Raw genomic sequence first — 23,141 nt, 5'->3', positions numbered from 1 at the left:
CTGATTGGTGGAAATAGTCACATGGCGCCTTCAATGAGCGAGTTTGTTTGAAAAGTGGCACGCGAGGGACCCATTTGACGAAGATGGAAATCAAAGAAATAAGAATTCTGAATAATAAGGTAAGTAATCAGCTAATTTTTATTTTATATGTTGATAAAAAGATTATTGAATGAATATCTTCGATTGATTATATTTTGCACGCATTTTCTGTTCCCAAAGTGGTTTTCTAAAATAGACAAAAACTATTCCAACGTTCCTTTTCAAATCGATTCGCGATCTCGGTTTTTCCGTCACCGAATTGGAGAGACCCGTTTGCAATTCCAGCAGTACTTGATGGTTCAGTGAATTTTAACTAAGCTTACGAGACAATTTCCGACTGTTTTCACTTCACTGTTTTTAAAATAAGATGTGTGATGATCAAGAAGACAGAAAGAGGTCATTGCGGGCGGGGAGGCGATAAAAGTAAGGCCGGAGTGGAGAGCGAGTTCTAAGATCACGTTTTCTTTTCCGTCTCACCCGATGACGTTGCCTGAAGGTCATGTGTGGAACAAGTTGCCACGCAGATCTTTTCATATTTTGAGTCTAGTACTTGGACAACTTCGTAAAAGCAATGGCGCGCCCCACAGTGAGTGTGGTTGAATTCAAAGCAACTTTTTTTGTTTTTTAATTATTATGATTGGTGTGTTCCATTGACGAAATATTTCTGACGACCTCATCGCAGAATTGTTTTATTTTGCAGCCGCCTTCTCGGAGAAGACAACGGTCATCATCAACAACGACGGCACCCTGTCGGTGCACGAGGATCCCGTGTGTCCGTACTGCCACCAGAAGTTCTTCAACAAGGGAAGCCTCCGAAGGCACATGGAGAGGCACGTGCTCATCGATCGCAAGCGCTTCGAGTGCGACATCTGCCACAAGAAATTCTGCCGCAAAGACTACATCCGGGAACATAAGCAAAACATCCACGGGATTACTAACTGACCCGATCGTCCTCTGCGACGGTTATTGATCGGCCATAACCTTGGTGCCACGAGTGCTTCTCTGTACCCAGCGGCTTGCTAATATATTTTTGTATGAGACAATCCGATCGCTTCTTTTTGAGCAAACATTTTTGACCTCTTTTGTTGAAAGCCAACCCGACGGGTCCTCCGGTGCGATGACCGACTGAAGAAAAACCTTTTATTCCCCCCTTGGAAGTAACATAGTTAAAAGCTATTTTTTATATGAATCTAAAACACGTTGCTGTTATTGTTGGTGGTCTGATATTGCGAGAATAAAAGCCTTATCATTTGATCTCGGTGCGTCTCTTTCTTTAAGAATTATGCCCTTCACAAACAGCTCTACTCATCTCCGCACGGATAACCGAAAAACTAATCCAACACACACAATAAAAGTATGCTACATGAACGGTTTTGGTATTATAAAGATTGGTCTGTTGGTATTGCAGGCACAGTCACCAATAGATGGCTCTGCCAACAAGTTTACAGAAACCTATGCCTAAACGAGACTTGTTAGCGAGGAAAACATTTCGCCATACAAGCATATGATTTCAAAGCAATGGGACTGTCGTATACGATTCTTCGTATCCTAAATCATTACGATTTGCCACGGAGTGCTTAGATGTATCGCATCTTTCAAACATAAATCTGACGGTGATGTTCGTCCTCCCTGTTTATTTTCGCTTAATGTCAACCCGCACAAGTTAAATAATTCATTAGTAACATTGCGAAGTTAAAATAAGTGGTTCGCATTCCATAATTAACTCACTGAATCAATGCAAATACACAACATCGCATTGACGCAGGAGAAAATGTTGATGCTGCCTTCCCCCAAATGCTTAGTGGACGTGAACTGCGAGAAGCAGAAATCTGCTTAAAATCACCGTACGAGGGGGTAGAGAGAACAATGTACGTGAAACACCGAATCTAGATCGCAGTCTGTTTCGACTTGTCAGTTAGTTGTATGAATTTCCATTACCGGGTGGCGGTTTTATTTTATTCAGGTAGTTCTTTGCATAACGAAATTTATAAATAGAAATTTGCACGCTTTCATTTTTGGTTTCAGAAATATCAAAACTCTACAGTCCACTATAGGGACGAAAGAGCTGTACTTTGACACGGTAGACGAGCCCCAGACACACACACACACACACACACACACACACACGTTGCCATAAACATCGGGGTAAGGGGATCATTTCATTCATTAAATAATTAGCTTTGATAACCAAAAATAGCTAAGCCAAGAACTTTGGGCCCTGGATTATGCGAATCGCGTAATCCAGCACCCAAAGTTCTGTGGTGAATCTTGTCGGTAGCGTTAGGAATTTTGATAATCTTTTCCATAGTCCTTTCCCTCTTTAAAGCGTTGAATAAACTGGGGGATGGTCTGACGATGACATTCATCTCCCACGTAAAGATATTCAAAAAACAACTGTGTCTACTTAAGAATAAAAAGCTAATAAGCTTCATTTCGGCAATGAAAACATTACTTAAATTAAGGGGATATTAAATCCCGCATAGTTTTAAAACCGAATAAGAAACTCAAAGATCAGAATCAGAGAGTTTCTTGCTAAGAATAACGATCAGAACTTTACGACCTTTGCAACGAGCTGCCCGGTATTGTACTACGTACTAGGATCACTTGCATTGGCTAACGCTAGTGTCGCCGATACTTTATAGTTTACTATATTCGGCAAGAAACTCTCTGATTCTGATCTTTGAGTTTCTTATTCGGTTTTAAAACTATGCGGGATTTAATATCCCCTTAATTTAAACAACTGTGTCTATTTGGGAGGAGGGATACAAACAAACCCACGGCCCTTCGTTTTCGAAAGTCTGTCCACAATCTGCCACTCGGAGCTGCGGATAAAGCATGGAGTGTGAAATTAGACTGGCTTCAGTGCAAATGACAACAGCGAAGTGGTGAACTGGGGCAAGTGGTCTTTATAATTGCGAATAGGTTCGAGTAAATACGTACAGTCAAAAAAAAGAAAAAAAGAGCACTAAAGCCCTACTTCACCTTGGGCAAGTTCACTGCTGTACTGATGGTTAGAATAGCCTTTAAATGTTTTCGCACATCTTGCGATATCATGCCGAACTGAGTCTAAATATTAAATGAGATGCGCAAGCAAGCGCAGTACTTTGTATTCTGTTTTTTAATTTAATTTTCATGTGCACATTTTTAAACGGAAGTAATTACCTTCCTACTTTTGTGTTAAGTTTAACTTTATGTAAAATAAACTGTGCGCGTTAAGCTTATGGGGGAGGAGAGAACTTTCATTATTTCAAAATATTCGTGTACTTTTTGATCCTGATTTCCGCACTTTCCAGGTTTCATAAGATCACTGGAAAAGACAACCCCGTAAGACCCAGGTTGCTGCACTTTTTCCGCGAAGGCCTTCATAACAAAGTTGCATTCAGGGTTGTCGACTATCCATATTTCACTTCGATCGTTAGTTTCTGTTCTACGAATTGAAAACCGGCTACAAAACGCTCCTGTCAGCCGCTGTCGTTGAAACGTGTTGGGATAAGTCGCTTATAATAACTGAATGAGTTATTTTGCCTGCTGAGCCGAAAAAAAAAAAAAGAAAGTAGCTCAACCGGCTTTAGCAGAAAATCAAGGCGTGAGTAGAAACAGGAAATGCGCTTGTTTGCCCACCATCGCTGAGAAGGCGGTGATGATCCTATCACGTGCACCATCGCAAACTCAGGAGTTCGTGGTACCTAAAAACACCTTTACCTTCCCCTCCTTTTCAACATTGTGCGCATGCCTCAAGTGAACGCCAAGCGTGTTAGGCTGGGTTCCAGTTGATGTGATCGTCTGCTGTGGGATGCCGGTCGTGTTTCAGAAATAAAAAATCAGGAAAAGACTCCTCGTGAAACTTACGGCTATTTAATGCTTGCGCGTATTATTTAGTTCAGCAACTAATTTCAAAGCCAAACAACAAAAGTCACTTCCATTTGTTGGAACTGCGTTAAACTTTCATGTTCTCAAGAACAAAAATGTGCAGAATTGATTACTTTTTGCCTCTCATAAAATATGTAAAATTAATCTCTCAGACACGTTTTGTTTTTAATTTCTAAACTCTTCATTCACGCAGGTGATTTAGGAGTCGTAATAAAAGACTCCTTCATAATGTGCCTTCCATCCCTATCAAAAGGTGTCAAACCCTACAAAAGATGAAATCCTTTCTCCCTACCATTTAGGGATCAGTCGCTTATAATAACTGAATGAACAGAACGAGCAAGCAACAGATGATTTGCTGTTAAAGCAACAAAATAGCAAAAATAACGAGCGTAAAAAATATCTGCATGCCCTTTATTAATCACGTGGTTCTTTGCGCCGTCCATGTGGGTGTCTTTCATGACAGCGGTGCTTTACTGACGGGTTTCGGATTGGTCGAACAGAAGCAATGCTTACAAAAAATATCATGTTATGGCTTTGCTCGCCATCCCACAGGCGGTTGGTTCGAATCTCGCTTTGGTCGTGGACGTTTTGCGAATGATTCGTTCTTTCCCAAGCCAATTGATCTCCCCCCCTCCCCCCAAAAAATAATAATCTGCAACCCAGGGTTTCCCAAACTGTGTTTCGCGGAACACTGGTATTCCACGGAAAGTGAATGAGTGTTAGGTGAAAATTTATCAAAATTAATCTGAGCCTGGAATGGTTTTAAATGCTGCGACAAGTTCAAACATGTTTGAAAATCGGGTGCTCCTGATTTTGCGTGTGGATTGTGCTATTAAGGCTTACCCGCTGGCTGAGAGCCGCCCGCGGTTGTCGACACCTCCGAGCACGAGTGAACTACGTACTACGTACTATGAACTACGAGGTATCTGTTCTTGGAAACGTGCGGCCACATGCAAGGTCAATTGCGATGCGATGCGGCCCGGCACGCCTGTAGCGTGTGCTGTCGCATTTTTGCGATGCGCTCAGCTTTACATTGAATACGAGACCGATAATATTAGACTATAACCAAGGTGTTCCGTTAAAATTTCAGGATTTGTGAAGTGTGCCGTCGTAGGAAAAATTTGGGAAACGCTGCTTTAATCAATTCTGAATTAAGCTGTATTATCATAAAATAAATAAAAAAATCCTTCTGTTAGTACATGAAATATTTTCGCTCCCTGTAAGTGACAGCGAACCCCTCACTCGCCAGATATATATAATTTCTACGCATGGCAAAAAATAAAACCGCTAAGTTTTAAGATTAGCATCGCAAACGTAAAACATTTCTCAATGTTGGCCGTGTTTATATTTCCGACACTTCCTCGCGTAAGAGACCTTGAACGCCAGTGATTTCCGTCCTCTCAAAGAGGGCGCTTTACGCGCGCGAAATATCCATTCCCCTCTCCCATCACAGCGGCACCAGTAAACCGGAGTTGATGTTGCCTATTTCCTTTCTAACACGCAGGCGTATTAACAACCGCAAGTCTTGCTGAAAGAACTTTGATCACGTGGTTGGAATGCAGCATTGTTGGCGTCTGCGTGTTGACAGTTCGTAAACGTCTGTCTCCATTTCATTCAACTTGTCGCAGCGGAACTTTGCATTGGTGAGTGACTGCGAGGCCACCTGCTCACCGATTCCGAATGTGTCAGCGTGATGCTGTTGTTAAGGTTTATAAGAACGACACTGAAATGGATTATTCGCACTTTAAAAACCCTCTTAGAAAACTCGTGAAGAAAAGCAAAATGTCGCCTGCTTGAAAGTTTTTATGTATTTCAGCTATTAACGTAACGTTTAACGGTATCCAAGCAACAGCACTCACGAGAATAGCACGAATAAAAGGATTTCACGTCACAGTGCAGAATCAGCAGGACAAAGCGTGCCATTTCGCGAAATTAAACGAATAGCAGATCTGATATGTATTTGCAGTGATTGTGAAGTTTTAAGTGTTTGTCTCGCCATTCTTTATCTTTCACGATGTTTACAGTTTCATTTCTTATCAATGGAAAAACAGTAGTGGGTGCAGAGTTACGTTATTAAGGAAAATACTTCGTTTTTATTATTATTAAATGGTGGTGTTGAACAGTAGATGGCGTTGTGTGTAGATGATGATAGTCGCGGATCGGGTTAGTTTGGGATTAAGTGGCGGAGATGGAAAGTTGTAGTGTGCCCTCTTTCAATGATTCCTTGGAGGTGTCACCAGTGGCGTAGCTAGGAGGGGGCGGGGCGGGCGGTTCGTCCCAGGCGGCACTTTGAGCTTTTTTGAACTTTTTCAGTTAATTCTCAAATAGAGTCTCGAGAACTCGGTTCCAAATATTGCATTACTACCGCAAATTTTCCTCAATTGCTGTAGGTGTTGCTAGTTGTGAGAGGAGTTTTTCTAAATAAAATTGATTAAGAATTTCCTACATTACTACGAAATAGACTTCGCCAATGTCATCGAAAGAAAAGCAAGAAGAATAACATTTTAGAATGTTGAAATTAAAGTTTTACTTCAAAAATACACATAGTGTTTTAATTTATTTCCCTGTTCGTCGTTTTGACTTTTTGTAGTATTTTTGGTGTGTATTGAGAGGGGTGACAAAAGCTTTAGCTACGCCACTGGGTGTCACGTAATAATAATAATGTTAATGGAGCTGTTGCCTAACACGTACACTACCACATGGAAGTGATAGGAAATAGTAGATCAGATATTTTATCTTTTGATATCTCTTCTGTAGAAATCATCAATTACGTTACCACGGAACCCATTTACGTTTTTTTTTTTTTTTTGGGATGCATTATGTCTACACAACAGGTTATAGGCCTGTTCTTGAAAGCAGCGCTTCCCAAACTGTGGGTCACGGCCCCCAAGGGGGCCGTGAAATAATGAAAACAAATTTAAAATGTTTTAAGACTAAGTAGTTTTTTTTTTTAATCTTAAAAGAAACGTATTTAATTTTTATCATTTATTTTTTTATATTTTGATGGAAAAATTCTCACACTGGTGTTGGTTCACAAACTTTGCTTCCTGTGTATTTCGGCGCTTAATGAATATTAGTAAATATTGCTTATATGAATAAGTTTCATTTCAAAGGTATTGATAAGAAGCACAAAAAAGCTTACGAACGCAAAATATTGAATATAAATACAATAAATATTATAATAATATGTCTATATTACGATTTTTTTTTCCATGGGGAAGTCGCGAAATATTTAAATTTTTCCAAAGGGGGTCTTTACATCCATAAGTTTGGGAAGCACTGCTTTAAAGTATGCAGACGCATCGTGGTACGAGTTGTGATTCAAATTTTTTCTGCAGTCGTCCAGATGGCACGATTGTAGTGTACGAGGTTCTCTGTGTAGGTACAGCAGAACGGACGGTGTTATTAACTTTAGCTTGCTATTGAGAAGAAATAACGGCGAAGGACGAGTGTTTGTTGTGTTTTGTTCGCGTGTACATGAAACTGTTTCGAATCGGGAAGTGGTACGCAAATAATTCGGAGATTGCTACGACTCGCTTTGGGAAAGAAGCGAACTCCACCATTTGATTGGTTTTTTTAAGCACAAAAGTGGATTCTTCTGTTGATGAAGCGATAATTTATCTCAAGGAGAAAAACATGAAAATTGGTTCTGATCAAGGGAAACAGACTCATCGTTATTCTGAATCTAATTGCGAACTACTGAAGCATTTTGACAACCTTTTCACCCTGCCGTTGCAAGCTTTTGAGAGAGGGGGGGGGAGACTTTATTCTTCAGATCTGGGCCCTGCGACTTTATTTATATTTATATTTTTAAATCAAACTGACATTTTTACTATTCCATTGTGTTTGCCGAGTTCAGTTCTGCAAATATGTAGAATAGCGCGTGAGAATGTGGTAAATACGTCATCTCAGTGAAAAGAAAAAAATAAACAGGCAACATTTGCTTATCCCCCCCCCCGTGTCTTGTTGTATCGTACGCAGACTAAACGAATACAGAAAAACATTTTTGGGGGCTAGACCAGTTCTCGTGGTTAAATCGATTCATGTTTCCGACACCATCAAACATCACTGTTAAAATAACTTTCGCGTGCCAACGTGGAAGACGTGAAATTAAGGTTGGAAGGGACCAGAAACTGGCTGCCCATCTGTGATTCCGTGAGTTTAGATGCGCGTCTTAGATACTTACGTACCACTGACTTCATCCTACTGGTTTGAACAGTGCTTTATGGCTTAGTTTTTAGAGGGGTGAGCCAGGACCGTTTTTGCATCAAAGTCTGTATCTGGTGGGATGACTGCTGCTTTTTAGTACGTTTTGGACTGCTTCCTTACCGGCAAATGCACAACGGGGGGGGGGGGACGAAGAAAGTGCCCCCAAACCCTATCCGTACGGTCTCACAGTACAACCCCAACTCGAAGATAGATGCTGTCTTTTCGAGGTAAAAAGCAGAAAGATACTCAACGGTTTGCTCATGTGAATCCGTTTATTGAAAGGCTTTATTTCGAACAATTTCACCGGTTTGAAATATTATAACTCTCCATTCGCATCTGTCACCGTAAAGTCATTCATTCATTTTCAGTAATTCGTATAATCTTAACAATATTTAACACACAAAGGTGTTAAAAATCGACGTCTTCCCGTTTTGTGCCCTTTTCAGATGGAAGATGAAAAGAGAAGGGTGTCTTACCTCTTTCCCTGGAAACTCAGTGCTTCCTTCCGCATATAGGCAAACTGCATTGACAACCTCCCCACAGAAAGCATTTTGTCCCAAAGGTGGTGGTGCGGAGTTCGCTACCGTGAAATCATGTTAACGAGTGATGTTTCGAAGCGACCGTCGAAGCAACTTTCTTGTGTCTGCTGAGGGAGGGTACTTCTTTTGAAGGATAATAAAAGAACTGCCGTCTCCATATAAATTCCTTATGCAGGTTGGTCCGATATTTCCAACGTAAAATTGTAAGCGGAAAAATGCTACTTTTTATATTTATATATATTTGTTAGGGGGATTTCAAGCACCATTCATTAGTTGAAATGCAACCCGCAGACTGCAAAGAACATCTCTTCGCCCCTCCCGCAAACAGCATACACGATGTCCTAACGCGTATCACAATGCTCGTCATCTGTGCCTGCGCGATCTTTATTTCTCAGTTCATCCAATCTGTTGCGCGTTCTTTGTAAAATCCCATTGAATTTCGCTCACTCGGAGGACGTTAAAATGACTGAAACTTTTAAAATGAATAAGTTGGTTTCGGGAGAAGCCAAAGGAAGCCCTGTTGAGTGACTGAATGAATGAGCCCTTCTTCTCACTGCCTGATTACAAATCCTTCGACAGTCAAATATAAACGAACCAGCTGAGACATATTTGATTTGTTCATCTTTCGTCACAGGTCATTTGGCAAGATCCAAAGTGCCTCCTTCTCCTGCTGATAGCGTCGCTCTCGCATTGATTCACCTGCCAACAATGTCAAACGGTGTTCAATAAATCGATTGGTTCCTTGTTACATATTCGGGGAATTCGGCAAACGCGCTGCTTTGTAATACAGTCCCCAAAGTGACTGCAATACTTTTGTACATATTTGATTTCTCGCGAAAGGTCAAATCCGAGGGTCCATTAGTACAGAGTGAAAGTCAAGAATTAAGTGTTCAGCAACCCAGTAAGCAGGAGTCAATCTGAGCAATGAAGTTCATCTGTTCTTCCACCCAAAGGCCGACCCAAATCTCCATTTCCACAGCAGAATTCAAATAGTAACATCTCGCTTGCAAAGTGGATAAAGAAGAACGAAGTGTTACAATTTCGCTTTCGTTCTGAAATGGCTTTAAACAACCATGGCGTACAGAATAATGAACTTCGAACATCCCAAATAGCGCATGAGAAATGCCCAGTGGTCCTATTGCGAAACTATAATTTCGTGGAGGCGCTCTGACAGAGAATGCTATCACGTGATTACTACAAAGCGTTGAATGATGAAGCACGCTGACTGCGCATAACGCTTCCCTCTTAGCATCGGCACTCGTCTGAAAGCTGTTGAAGCCATCAGTTAACGTCGGTGCTAACGCAACGAGTGATCGGCTGTGCACAGCTAGCAAGTTTTGTCATTCGATGCTGTGTGGTCGAAACGTGATTGTTGATTTGAATGGTCATAATTCTAGTTATATTTTAACTTTTATTAACATCTAGTCAGATGATCACCCAGTCTTGCAAACACCAGATTGGGACGTGAGTAATTAAAATCGATTGCTTCTTGCTTCACGGAATTAATGTCAGCACTACGTGCTTAAACCCTAATTGATGAGCATAAGTCAAAATAAACATGATGACCATGAGCCCTGACAACTCAAGCGAAAGTTACTGTCTCGCATTTCCGTTTTCTCTTTGAAAACGTGTAATTCGGAAGACAAAAAAAAGAAAAAAACTACAAACACCTCAGAGACGGTGCATATATATATTTAAAATAATTATTAAAAACAAACATATCATCAGATAAGACGTCAGCCATAAAAATTAAAAAAAAAAGTGTTTAATTCTTAGCAATTTTTGTTTCTTGTTTTTCACGGGGACTTAAAAAAAAAAGTGCTCCGGGGGAAGAGATTGCTGATATAATCGTAAAGGCCTCGTAAATTTCAGTGGAGCTCTCAATTTACCTATCAAGCTATGAAGGCAATTGTGCTGAACTCAACGAAATCGGTGCGGAGTTGAAAGGTGAAATCCCCAGAGAAGAAAGGCCTACAACTGATGAGCAACCGGGGGGTGGATACCTCAGCGGTATCACTGGGAGACCACCATCAAGTTACTTGTGTTTGGCCAGCGATAATAATGAGAAATGTCTGCTTTTTTACGTATAATGGAGTAAAATCTGTTTAGTTATTACATACAGTGTATATTTTAAATAAGTATCTCGTGTGTAATACGAGACGCACAGGCACGCCTGAAAGTTTTAAAAAAGGAACTGAAATGATTTGAATTCGTACTCATCGCAATAAGAAACATGAGAATGAAAACAATTTGATAGCAAGAGATGACGTAAGTAGTAATACATTAACCAGCATAACAATCACGCACGTGCACTGATTGCTAAAAGGCTGGAAAGCTGTTCGTTTTATCACAGTAATATATGCTGTGCTTTACATTTTGAATTATATGAATGACGTCGTAGGTCTTTTTCTCCCCCTCTCTTTATAGATAGCACAAGCAGTGAATCTTATTATGAAGAAGAGGTAGCATCAAATCAGAAAAGGAGGAAGACTGTTAAAGTTCCCAACAAAATTGTACGAGCCTCAAACATGCATGTACCCAAAACATATTTTCAGTAAGCAAGCCAGTCGCTGTCGAATGGAAAGATGCAAAAGGTCATACGTTTTTATGTTTATCAGCAAGGAGAAACTGTTTTGCATAAAATATATGCAAGTTCCTTTTCAAACATGTTACTGTGTTATAATCAGTGAATTCAGTAGTAATAAAGAGTTTTTTCCATTTGATAATGCTTAATTAATAAAAATTAGGAAGTTACATGTCAGATGGCTTTTCTCGGATATACTGTACAATATATGCATCATAAAATGGCCCACCCGGCAGTATGACATGAGAAAATTTTCTCATTTTTCAAAGCCGAGTATGGTTTTGTAACACTTTAATTTAAATTTAAAATCTTATTAATTAATATCTTAAATGCAAAATTGATGCGCATGATAAGGAAAAAGTGTTGGCAACACAATCGAGTGGTGTTCATTATTTATAGTGCTACTTAAAAGGAGTGAGGCGATGGCGATTTATTGTGTATTTTCTTTCCGTAGGTTCCCGTGCTGAGAAGTTGAGGGTCATCATTCACAGCGACGGTTCCATGTCGGTGCGCGAGGATCCCATATGTCCTTATTGCCACCAGAAGTTCTTCAGCAAAGGAACTCTAAGAAGGCACATGGAGAAGCACGTGCTAGTCGATCGGAAACGCTTCGAGTGCGACATCTGTCTCAAAAAGTTTTGTCGGAAGGACTACGTTCGGGAACACAAGGTGAACATCCACGGACTCATCATCAACTGACTTCCTGCCGTAAGTGCCCCTGCGGTTCAAAGGAGAATTGTGCGTTGAAATTTTTGAGATGATTATTTTTATAATCGTGTAATTGAACTCCTGTTAAAAATAAAACTGTTTCTACTTTTCGAGATGTTTTTTTTCTTCCCCACTATATAAAGGAAGTAATTAATTGTCTTCCATTATTTCTCGGCAATACCATCACACTAATAAAGAATTCAGGGACACAAAACACTGTGTCCCTGATCACCGTGTAACCTTAAAAGAAAGAGTAATAAACGCATGTACTTACAGAAGTTGCTTGGGATTATTTCACTCAAAATGATGTAGGGATAACAATTGCACGGTTAGTGTCGAGACTGAAATCTGTTACTATGGCAACTCATTTGCAGTAGAAATATCATTAACCTACATTTTCAAGTAATTAATTAAAATATTCTATGTTGTAATGTACTCCCCTCCTTTTTCGTATGGAGGGGTGTATTTAAAATGTCTATTTTTTTTTTAATTCGTCCAGTTTTTCCTAACATAGCAGTTAGACTAGGAAAGTTCGCAATACGTACGTTGTGCTTTATCCACAGTATTCTGTAGAAGTAACTGCGCTGAAAGGGAGTAAGGGAACCACCCCTTATTCCCGTCTGGGGTGGTTCCCCCGAGATAGTCTTGAAATTCCAACACACCGAAAAACGGTGTGTTGGACTCCCAAGCTATCTCTGTGCCTTTGTCTGTATTTTTCGTGTGTCCTCCGGTTGGTTTTCTGTTTGTGAGGGGAGGAAACCCCCCCCTCACGTCCACGGGCCGAGACCAACTAACTCCAGCACTGAGCGAAGGAAGGCAGGAAAGAATTTCCGAAACGCCTTCGTCTGGGTTTGAACCCAGCTCTTACTACTCAGCAAGCATGTGCGCTACGCACTAAGCTACCGCGGACCTGATGGTTGTTGTCAGAAGTAACGTTATAGCTTGCCGCAGTTCTCCGATTTCTTTCACATTAGGAACTTGACAGCCAATATATATTATTCTCTTCTTCTACTTTTAAATCCCTCAATCAGGACCGACCTTCTCTATAAAGGGTGCAAGAAACCTTTTGGGGTCCTAAAATATTTTTCAAAGGTAAAATTTAAAGGATTCGAAATGAACGTATTGTAAAACCTCTTACCTGAAAATGATTTAGGCATAGGAAAACAAAAACATTCGAAATAAAATATAATACGTTTCCGCAAATGTGTACCGACGAGATGGCCGGCCCTGCCCTCAATTGACGAATGCAGTTTTGTAATTACGAAGTCTACTGAAGGTTGTTCGTCTATATATATATATTATATTATAGCGTTTTAATATAAATGCGTATTTCTACCTTGTATTGTGATCCTTTTTATTTGCATTTCTGTTGCACTGTCGTTTAATTTATACCGCCTGTTCGGTCTTCTTAGAAGATATCTTCAGCACGTTAACAATTAAGGCAAGCGTTTAAAAGAGTTCGTATTTCTTAATAGAGCTGAAATCTCTCCCCCCCCCCCCCCCGTTAATCACATGCGCAGTTCCTCTGTGCCTTATCTTTCTCCGTACTATTTTCCACGGGAGTTTACTCATTTATTTGTTAAAGTTAAACTTTTCTTGCGTGTATTTCTCATTATTAATTTTGGACAGAATCATTTCACGGCGGAATACTTGAGAAGTTGTCCATTCCTGCATTGCAAACCAGCCGGCGACACTAATTTAGAATCCAGTTCGTTTTCTCTAATTAAATGACTAACCTTCCTCATTAGTCCAGTTATACGGTTTATAAAACTTCAACATTCGGTCCCCCCCCCTCCGCATGCTTTTTTTAAGTGTTCACATTTCAAGACAGCGAGAGGGAAGTGTACCTTGGAAGAATGTGGTCGAGTAATAAGTTTACAGTATCAAGCGAACTGTTCGTTTAGTCACTGTAGACTTTATTGTTCTATATTTCATTTTAGCCCTTTCAAGTGCTTTAAATCTTCCATTACTCCGATGATTGCCAAGCTGTTCATTTCAGTACATCCCTCCACTTTTATAGAGTAATTGTAGCGATATAAAATCATCGATGCATGAGTTTATAAATATCGCAATCGTATTTAGTTGGTTTTCTCAAATTCAGTTTTATTTATAGATGTGTATTAATCATCTGGAATGTACTTAACTACCTGTACTCTGGACTATTTTTTGTCACTTCTTGTTTCATTTAGCAAAGTGATTATATAATTTTTTTTGATCATCATTGAGTCCTTTCACAGCACTCTTTCCAAGACTAGTTTTACACATTGCTTTACTTTTCTCAGAGCACATGTTGACTTGCTAGGACCTTTCTTCTTTTCCCTGACTGCATCTTAACTCCATGTTGGGTCGTCTTCCTTCAATAATATTTGTGTATGCAGTTCGTCTGTCAAACCTGCTTAACTTTGATTCTTTTTAAAATTTTCTTACACGCTTTTCAATGTTATAGCAGCTCACATTCTATTTCAAATCTTTTATATATAAGTGTTTCTCGCATGCTTTCTCCATATTTTCCCAAAATGTTTGTAATCGTTTCCTATTCGGCTATATTTAGATCTCCAGCACGATCAACTTTTCTCTTCTATCTCACAAAATTCCTCCACTCGACTTGGTTTTCAATAATTTTGTTCCTTCTTCTATCACACATCTCATGACATTCGTTCCCCACCGTCTTAATCCTCATTGTAGCCCAAGTGATTAAAATATTTCAGCACTGTGGGCATTTTTTCCGAGATAAGATTGGAGAAAGGCGACATCTTTGTCTAAAGACCTCCTGTTACATAATGCATTCTCACAAAGTCGTGGGGTGCTTTATACTATATTAGTACATCTTATCAAAAGCTTCTATGATCATGCTGATTACGGACACGCCATACTGGTCTGTTCCAGTCTCATTATCTATCCAAATCCTCTTTTCAGTTGGTTAAGATATCAGCCATTCGGTTTGTAATTTAGTTTCTTTAAAATATCTTCATACCTCCCACCTCCTTTTGCTACCAAATATTGTATACATTTTCAAGCAATGCACAATATATTTGGATTGAGTGTTCTATATTTATCAGGCTTCAATTTTTTAACAGATAAATGTATTTTTTCTCCTTCGTATGATATTTCACACTTTTAATTAAGTGTTTAGTAAAATAATGCATCTGTAATCAGCAGATTTTGTTTTACCCCCCCCCCTTCTTGAATGTACTATTTGTCCGTATTTTGATAATCTCTGATGAATCTTCTCCTGCTAATTTATCATTTTTTTTAAAATTTTACTTAGGTTGTCTCCTTTAAATGATTAGTTCTTTCATTGTTTTAAAGCATTCTGTGAGTTTTTGGTGTTAGTATTATCTGTCAAGAAATCTATTTTCCCATGTAATTTTTTGTGTATTCCTAGACTTTCGTACTCTGCTGATGTAATCATAGGTTTCTTATACTTGAATCGTTTAGTCTTGCTTTGTAATTTGTTTCTCTAGTTTTATTATTATTATTTTTTTTTGTACGCAAATAATGATCTGCATTTATTTTTACCTTTTGCACATTGATTATATATATAATAATGTCATTTTCCATTTTTTCTCATTCCTATTCTGGCATTGAGGTCTCCATCTATAATTATATATTTACTTTTGCATATATTCCTTGTAACTTAAAAAAAAGTCATTTTTCTTCTTTTCCTGATTGAGGGGCATGCACTCCAAGAACTGTTAAAATTGCATTTAAAGATATATATTCTTTCATTCCAGTATGCATGAATTATTTTATGGATCCACATCATTAGACAAACAAATATGTGCAAAAAATGGTCTAACTCCACTATATATATATGATAATAATTAGTTTTCTTTTGTTCCTTATATAAATATATTTATTTATCATTCCCTATTCTTTTTTTCTGCTGTTTTAAATCAGAATATATTTTCCATTCTGTTAAATAAATATAATTATATGCATTTTCTGTTTGTAGTGAGATTTTTATTATATATATACACATACACGTTCATTGTCAATCTTCTCCCACTTAAGTGGGGTCACTGTTGATGATGAGTCTCCTTCTACTAGCTCCCTCCATCTCTTCTTTGGCCGCCCACGCTTCCTCCTTCCTTGCACATCCATCTGCATGACCCTTCTTCCCACATATTCGTCCTCCCTCCTCATCACATGACCAAACCATCTCAACCTTGCCTCCTGTATCTTCGGTTCCAAGTTCGTAACTTTCACTATTCCCTTCATATAGTAATTTCTCAGACGATCCTTTCTGGTCACACCGCACATCCACCTAAGCATTCTCATCTCTGCTACTTCCATCCTGCTGATGTTATTTTTCCTCAGGGCTACAGTTTCTATACCATACGTCATAGCTGGCCTCACTGCTGTCCTATAGATTTTACCTTTCAGATTGATCGGCACCCTCTTATCGCATAACACTCCAGCCATCTCCCTACAGTTCCTCCAACCTGCCGCCCACTGTGCAACACATATATACTCTGTCTGACTTCTGCTCAGTCTCATACCTCTCTCTTCCAGTACTTTTCTCCATCTTTCCACTTTAGTTCCCGTTTCTTCTCTTGAATCCACACACAACATTGTCCAAGGCACATCTTCTCTCACAATGTTAAACAGAAACGGACTTAATGCAAGCCAACTGTTACTTGAAAACTTTCTGTCTGTCCCAGACAGGTCCGAACACTTGTCTTCACATTTCTGTACATCTCCCGCACCAACCTGACCTATTCTCTGGAACCTTCTTCTCCCTCAGACTTCTTGCCTTGGCAGTCTAATAAATGCCAAATGTAGCTCCCGTTGTTTCTCTCGATACTTTTCCATCATCTGCCATAACCCAAAGATAGCATCTGTTGTTGATCTACTAGGCATGAAGCCAAATTGTTCCTTTGCAATCTCCACCTCCTTCCATCAAGAACCCTTTCTAGGATTTTCATCGTGAGGGACATAAACTTTATTCCTCTGTATAAATTACAGTCTTGTGTAAGACTGTAATTTATAACTTGTGGGAGAGTACTCTTGATCCCCTTTACCCTTGTAGATGGGATCAAGAGTACTCTCCCTCCATTCCTCGGGTATATTTTCCTGTTGGCAAACTTTCATGAACAGGTCCCACAGCTGGTCAATTCCCTCTTCCCCCAGTGCCTTCCATGCCTCCACCGGAATCCTGTCGGGGCCCACTGATTTTCCATTCCTCATCCTCTTCATGGCCGCCATCACTTCCACTCTACTGATGTTCTGCACCATCCGCCTCAGAAGGCTGTCCATCTTCTCTGTGAGTCCTTGCATTTTTCTCATTCAAAAGTCCTTTAAAGTATATTCTCCATCTGTTTCTTATGTCCACATCCTTCCATAATACTCTTCCTTCAGCGTCTTTGATCTGCCTCACACGTAAGATGTCCTTTGCTGCTTTATTTCTACATTTCGCTAGTTGGTAAATTTTTCTCTGTCCTTCCTTTGTTTCTAATTGATCATACAGATCTCGATATGCCTTCGCCTGTGCCACAACTCTCTTGGCTTCTTGCTTTCTTTCTCTATCCTCTTCCACTCCTGCTTTGCCTTCCTCTTAGCTGTCACTGCCACTTGGACATTATTATTCCAACACCAACCCTCCTTCTGCTCTCTAATCTTTCCAGATGTCTCACCAAGCACCTCGATTGCACAGCTCAGGATTACTTTTGAAATATGGTTCCAGTCCATCCGAAATCCTCTCTAACACCCTCTCCCTAAAACGATTCCTCATACTCTTCTTTTAAGCGAAACCACTTGTCTTCATCCCATGGGTTCTTATCTTCGATCTTATTTTAAAGTCTGCGCACAGTAGTCGGTGTTGCTGTGCTACTTGATCTGTTGGAATTACTTTACAATTTGTGAACTGTTGTCACCACTCCTAAATGTTATCAAATGTTCTTCCCTCTTGTAGAAAAACGAGTTCACAATTGCCAGGTCAAACGCTACTGCAAAGTCCACAACCCTCTCCTTCCCACTCGGTGGCCACCATGCACCCTTTCACAGTTTCTATTCTGTCTCCTCTGACAATCACCATCTCGTTTTCTTCCAGTTCCCTCATTTCTTCATCTAACACGTTTCAGAACTCATCTTTCTCCTCTGCTGTGCAGCCAACTTGTGGGGCATATACACATAATACGACCACCTGCTCTTCTCCAAGACCTAATTTCATTCGCATGATCCTGTCGCTCCTTGTACCCACTTCCAGTACTTCGCCCTTCATTCTGCCACACACCACAATTCCTACACCATTTCTTCCCTCCAAAGTAGAACAATTTATATCCAGTTCCTTTGCCTTTTCCACCTTGTCTCCTGAACACATAAAATGTCCATTTTCCTCATCATGTCTGCCACTTCTCTTCCCCTTCCAGTCATGCTTCCAACATTCAGTAGAGTGGAATCCTCTCCACCTGCTAGGCTCACTTCTTTAACCGCACCCACCCTTGATGCGGTAGCCCTCGTCCACTTCTCGCAGCTGTAGGGCGATGTGGCTACGCGTCGCTTAAGGGGTACGCCCCAGCCCTTATATCATTTTCTCTTTGACTCATATCATAGCTAGAGCTGGCAGTGAAGTTTTACGACTGGATGTCCTTCCTGACATCAACCCTCGCCATTTATCCGGGCTTGGGACTGGCACCTATTGAGGCTAGCTTGCCTCCTTTGGTGGCTGCATAAGACGAAATGACTTAGCAAGATAGGAAAGATTCACCCCTAGCCCTCGAATAGCATCAGGGGGGAAGGACCAGTCTACAGAATAATATATAATAGATGTATATTACATGAAGTAAGGCATGGTCCAGCATCTGGTACCTCAGGTTTGCCATGCCTGTACTCACTAAAGTGAGCCCTTGATGGGTGTGTAAAATGCAAATTTTATTTATTTTTTTACCATCAAGACAATTTACCCATCATAGATGGTATCGATTCATTACCTATTAGTAGTAGTAGATGAGTCTATAAAATTCCTTACTTTCTACTGGGGAATCTTCTTTATCCATTTCTGATTTAGATCTCTTCTCATCCAATTTCGCAATCAATATATGTGATGTTCTGATTTTTTTTCGTTTCAGTGATTATAGCTAAATCAACTTTCGCCTGTTTTTAGTCCTGCAACCAGCTCTTCTAACATACAAATAAGAGTATAACTTTCCAAGTAGCAACTCTGATTTTTCCGTTTATCCTTTCCCCAGTCCTGGGTCTTTGTCCTCTGAAATTTCCTTCAAGACTTTTCAGAAGTAATATGATTTTAGCTGAGGTTTGCCATCCTTGGCCTGCATTTCCTCCCATCCAGATGGTACGGTTAGACCGCCAATACTTCGTTAACTCCAGGAGATTGAAGTTACGCATTACCAACCCAAACTATGGTAATACGTTCATATGCCTTGTTTATCGTGTGCGTTACTTAAAATAAATTATCTGGTCTATTTTTTTTTTTTTTTTTGCACATTGGAGTACATACATTTTTTTTAAAAAAAAAAGCCCCTGATGCCTTTTTTATTCCTAATTGTTTTGAGACTGAGAAGACAGTTCAACCTCCACCAGTAGCTGTCTTATTTTTTTTGTGAGAACCTCTTGAATTTCAGCCATTATAAATTAAAATGAAATATTTGGTAGGGGGTAACAAGGGCTTGAATAAATCATGTCCTGTTAATGACCTTTGAAAGTTCATGCCACGAAATTTAGAATCAACTTTGGTCAGTCTTTTCCTCATTTCTGCCAATTCCTTATGTGATGAGGTTAATGCGCGCCTTTTTCCTCCCCTTCAATTTTTTAAAAAATTTAAATGAGCCATGTCCAAATAAGTAGTAGTTCTAGAAAATGATGAATAGTGTAGCATGGCTGGAGAAGTTAGAATATTTTTGTCCAGTCTGCAGCTACTCGCGAGTGCATTTGTCGAGCTCTGGAACTTTATTCACAAATGATTGCACACCATCACAGAATGGTCAATTTTGCAATAGTATTTTCTTATGTAGATAACACTATTCGTATGTTCTTGTTACTACAAATGGTCTGCACGAAACAAAACATACCTGGGTACTTCGTATTGTTACAATAGCAAAATAATTTAAAGCGTTTTGTACGATACATCAAGGCTATTGTACAAAAGATGTTGGATTACAATAATACTCATGTAAAATATCCCATTTAATTTTAAATCGGGGTTCCACCGTTTCTCCTACGATAACTCAAAGGAAAACATTCCAGAAAGAGATTTGCTTCTAATGATATTCACTGTCGAGGCCGAAGCAAGTGAACAAACTACCATGCTTGTTACAAATGATCGCTAAAGAATAACAGTTCAGGACTTTGTGTAAATTTTACAAACAAGGAAATGCTCAAAATTGCTAGTAAGATTGACGAGCTATTTCCAACACATTCAGGGTACACTTCTCTGATAAATATGATCGTTATATATTTTGCAAAGGTTCCTTAATCGCAAATATTTGAAATTGTGAGTTCAAAACTGCAGTAATCAAACAACTGTTTGTAGATATAACCATGGAATCGCTGAGATTAAATATAATAATAATAAACATTTAGGAATATACTTTTTTTGGTCAAACATTTTTTGTAGGAACAAAAATATTTATTATCAATTCTTGTTGGAATGGAATATTTTAAGATTCATACAAGAAGTTTCCTTCAGTCAACAAATATTGATTCTTGCTGCTTCGTTCGGCGGCAATGATGCCGTGCACATTTCTAAGATGCAGCTTTAGCGTGTCTAAACGGCTCAAGGATTTTCCACACACCTTGCATTCGTAAGGAACAGTCTTGAAATGATGAATCCTCTGGTGGCGCTGCAGGCTCTGAGTGAAGCTGTACACTTTGTGGCAAAGGTGGCAAGTGAAACGACCAGAAGTCGTTCCTGCAAAGAAGAAAAGCATGTTGAATAAAATATCGGAGACAGTCGTAGATTGGACTTAATGGCTCAATGCAGCAACATATTTAATTTAACAAGAATTAATAATTAAAACACAGTAATGCTTCTTTACGGTATATATAATCAGAATTCGAAAAATGAAATATTAAATGTCAGTGTTTAAACGTCTATTTATACCATATATAATTTGACATACCTGAATATGCAGCACTGAGAACAGTTTAAAAGACTGCGGTACTGCAAATATATACGCACGTATATCTCCTCTGTTTTGAATAACACGAGCGCCCTCTAAGATCAGTGTTCTTTAATAATTTCATTCTGTAGTTAAGGTAGAATAATCAATTTGTGTTTCACAAAGAATGCACATTTTTTCATACCTAAGAATACGAATCTGTCTCCACAAATATAACTGCAAGACCGTTGAAATAAAATCTCCATTTCAAACACTACTGCATATAAAAGGAAGACCATCGCTAGTTTGTTTATAAGATTTCGCATTATTTAATCCATGTAAGTAAACATAGATAGATAGGAAGCATCTCGTCAAAATTACATGGATAACAGCGTAGCTTCGTTGTAGATCTGTTCAAAATACATCGTCAACATGCTTTCGCCATTCCTTCTTTCCGTGTGAAAGATACTTTATCCTTCATTTCTGATTTCACTGAATTTTGTTTTTCCAAAGAGTTAAATTTCTTTAGTAGTGTAACTGTTTCAGATGCACAAGTTAAAACTAGCCTTTTACTTGTCTTAGTTGCAGTATTGAGATGTTTATTTTTCCATCGTTCTGTTTAAACATCCAGAAATCTTGTTTGCTTTAAGCGCTTGCTGTTTTACTTCACTGTGATTTCCTCCAAGTATTTAAAAATTCATTTGTTCGATTACGTTTAGTTAAAAGCTACTTTATTTTACCAGCTTTCTAAATTAATGCAAGATTTAATTAGCTTCTCAAATATCGTACGTAATGCTGTTTTGCCAAACCAAAATGATCATTATAGTTTACGGTAACAACACAAAACATCCAATGATTGGGATAAAGTAGTGTTCTCTGCTTAGCATATTACGCTAGATGGGATGAAGTCTGGTGAGGAAATAAGTGACTTTGGAAAAGATCGATATTAGCTCTTCCTTTCCGTGCATTCTGGCAGATTAACCACCCACATCAACCACAAAATGCATTTCGTTTGAAAGACGAATGCAATGAAACTAGTTTACTGAACGTCGGTGTATATATATACATACAGTACAATGCTGTCAATTATATCGGAAATACAGTACAGCAAAGGGAGAAGAAATTCCATGGAAATACATGGCATCAAATGTCACGTGAACTATTGATTTCCACTTGACAGAAGTGTGGGAACTGAATAATCGATGATAACCAAGCAATTTCAATCATCTGATGCCCGACTACTAGATCACATTCCCTAGAAAGAAATCCGATAATAAAAACTCATTCCATTAAGCATTCTTCTAATATAATACATACGTCCCTCTTCTTAAAATAGAATCGCTTACGTTATAACAACACACATAATTAGACGGTTAATGGAAGGAAAAAATTGTCCATGAACAAACGAGATGTTCTGAACGCACAGTACACCCAACTTAAACAAACAGCGACCTACGACAATAAATTATAATCAAATATCTCTTGCAACATTCATAACTGTCATTCCCTCCTCCCAAACACATACACTTTAAGCGATTATTAAGTAGGGCAGGGCTGGTAGACCACTGCATGCCTGTTCTTTAAACAATAAAACAAGCTACAAGTTCAAATGCAGAGGAATGCTTATCACGAGATGAATTTCATCGCTATGTGTGATTATATCCTGCTTAGCTTGGAAACAGCTTTCAAAATTTCCGTATTTGATCTACTATAGGAAATATCAGTTTCCAGTTAGCTAACCCTTAATCCTTATACGATATTTAAATTAGTGGATTACAGCTTTTAATCAATCCACGAATAACAGTAAGTTCCCTTCTCACATACATTCGTGAATTCTTTATCAATCAAAAATGTTTTTCTCGATTTCTTCCCCACATGCCTTTAGTTTTTCTGCATCAGAATACACAAAAAATAAAATAGCCTGTTTAGTTGAGAACAGATAGTCGAACTACTATCAGTTCTTCGAACTTTGCAGATATTTTAGGTGGGAGATGAATTTCATTGTCCACTGTGAGCCCCTCCTGGAGTAGCTTGCTCAAATTCCACTTTGATCTCTACAGCAGGGAAACGCGATTACCGATCCCTAACCTAGCTTCGGTACTAACTGATGCACTAGGGAGCAAGTTAGTTCAG

At 39.1% G+C, this 23,141-nt stretch overlaps 1 protein-coding gene across 2 annotated transcripts in view; it reads left to right on the top strand.

The window, feature by feature from the left end:
* The window catches only part of LOC150099090 (uncharacterized), a 479,515-nt gene extending 467,456 nt beyond the window's left edge, over window positions 1–12,059 (top strand). Inside the window, exon 5 of one of the 2 annotated variants that reach the window (XM_090405399.1) lies at window positions 11,696–12,059. In XM_090405399.1, coding sequence (XP_090261525.1) covers window positions 11,696–11,940 — 245 coding nt within the window. In that variant the 3' untranslated portion in view covers window positions 11,941–12,059. Of the gene's footprint in view, window positions 1–739; window positions 997–11,695 lie in introns of those variants that run through there. The other variant, XM_090405406.1, reaches the window with a different exon arrangement.
* The last annotated feature ends 11,082 nt before the right edge of the window (window positions 12,060–23,141 follow it).

The sequence above is a fragment of the Typopeltis vanoorti genome, chromosome 15 (assembly GCF_054136105.1).
Source record: "Typopeltis vanoorti isolate ZY-2024b chromosome 15, IOZ_Tvanoo_1.0, whole genome shotgun sequence".
Taxonomy (NCBI): Eukaryota; Metazoa; Arthropoda; class Arachnida; order Uropygi; family Thelyphonidae; genus Typopeltis; species Typopeltis vanoorti.
The sequence above is the reverse complement of the archived record's forward strand: the minus strand, read 5'-3'. Positions and strand labels throughout refer to the sequence as shown.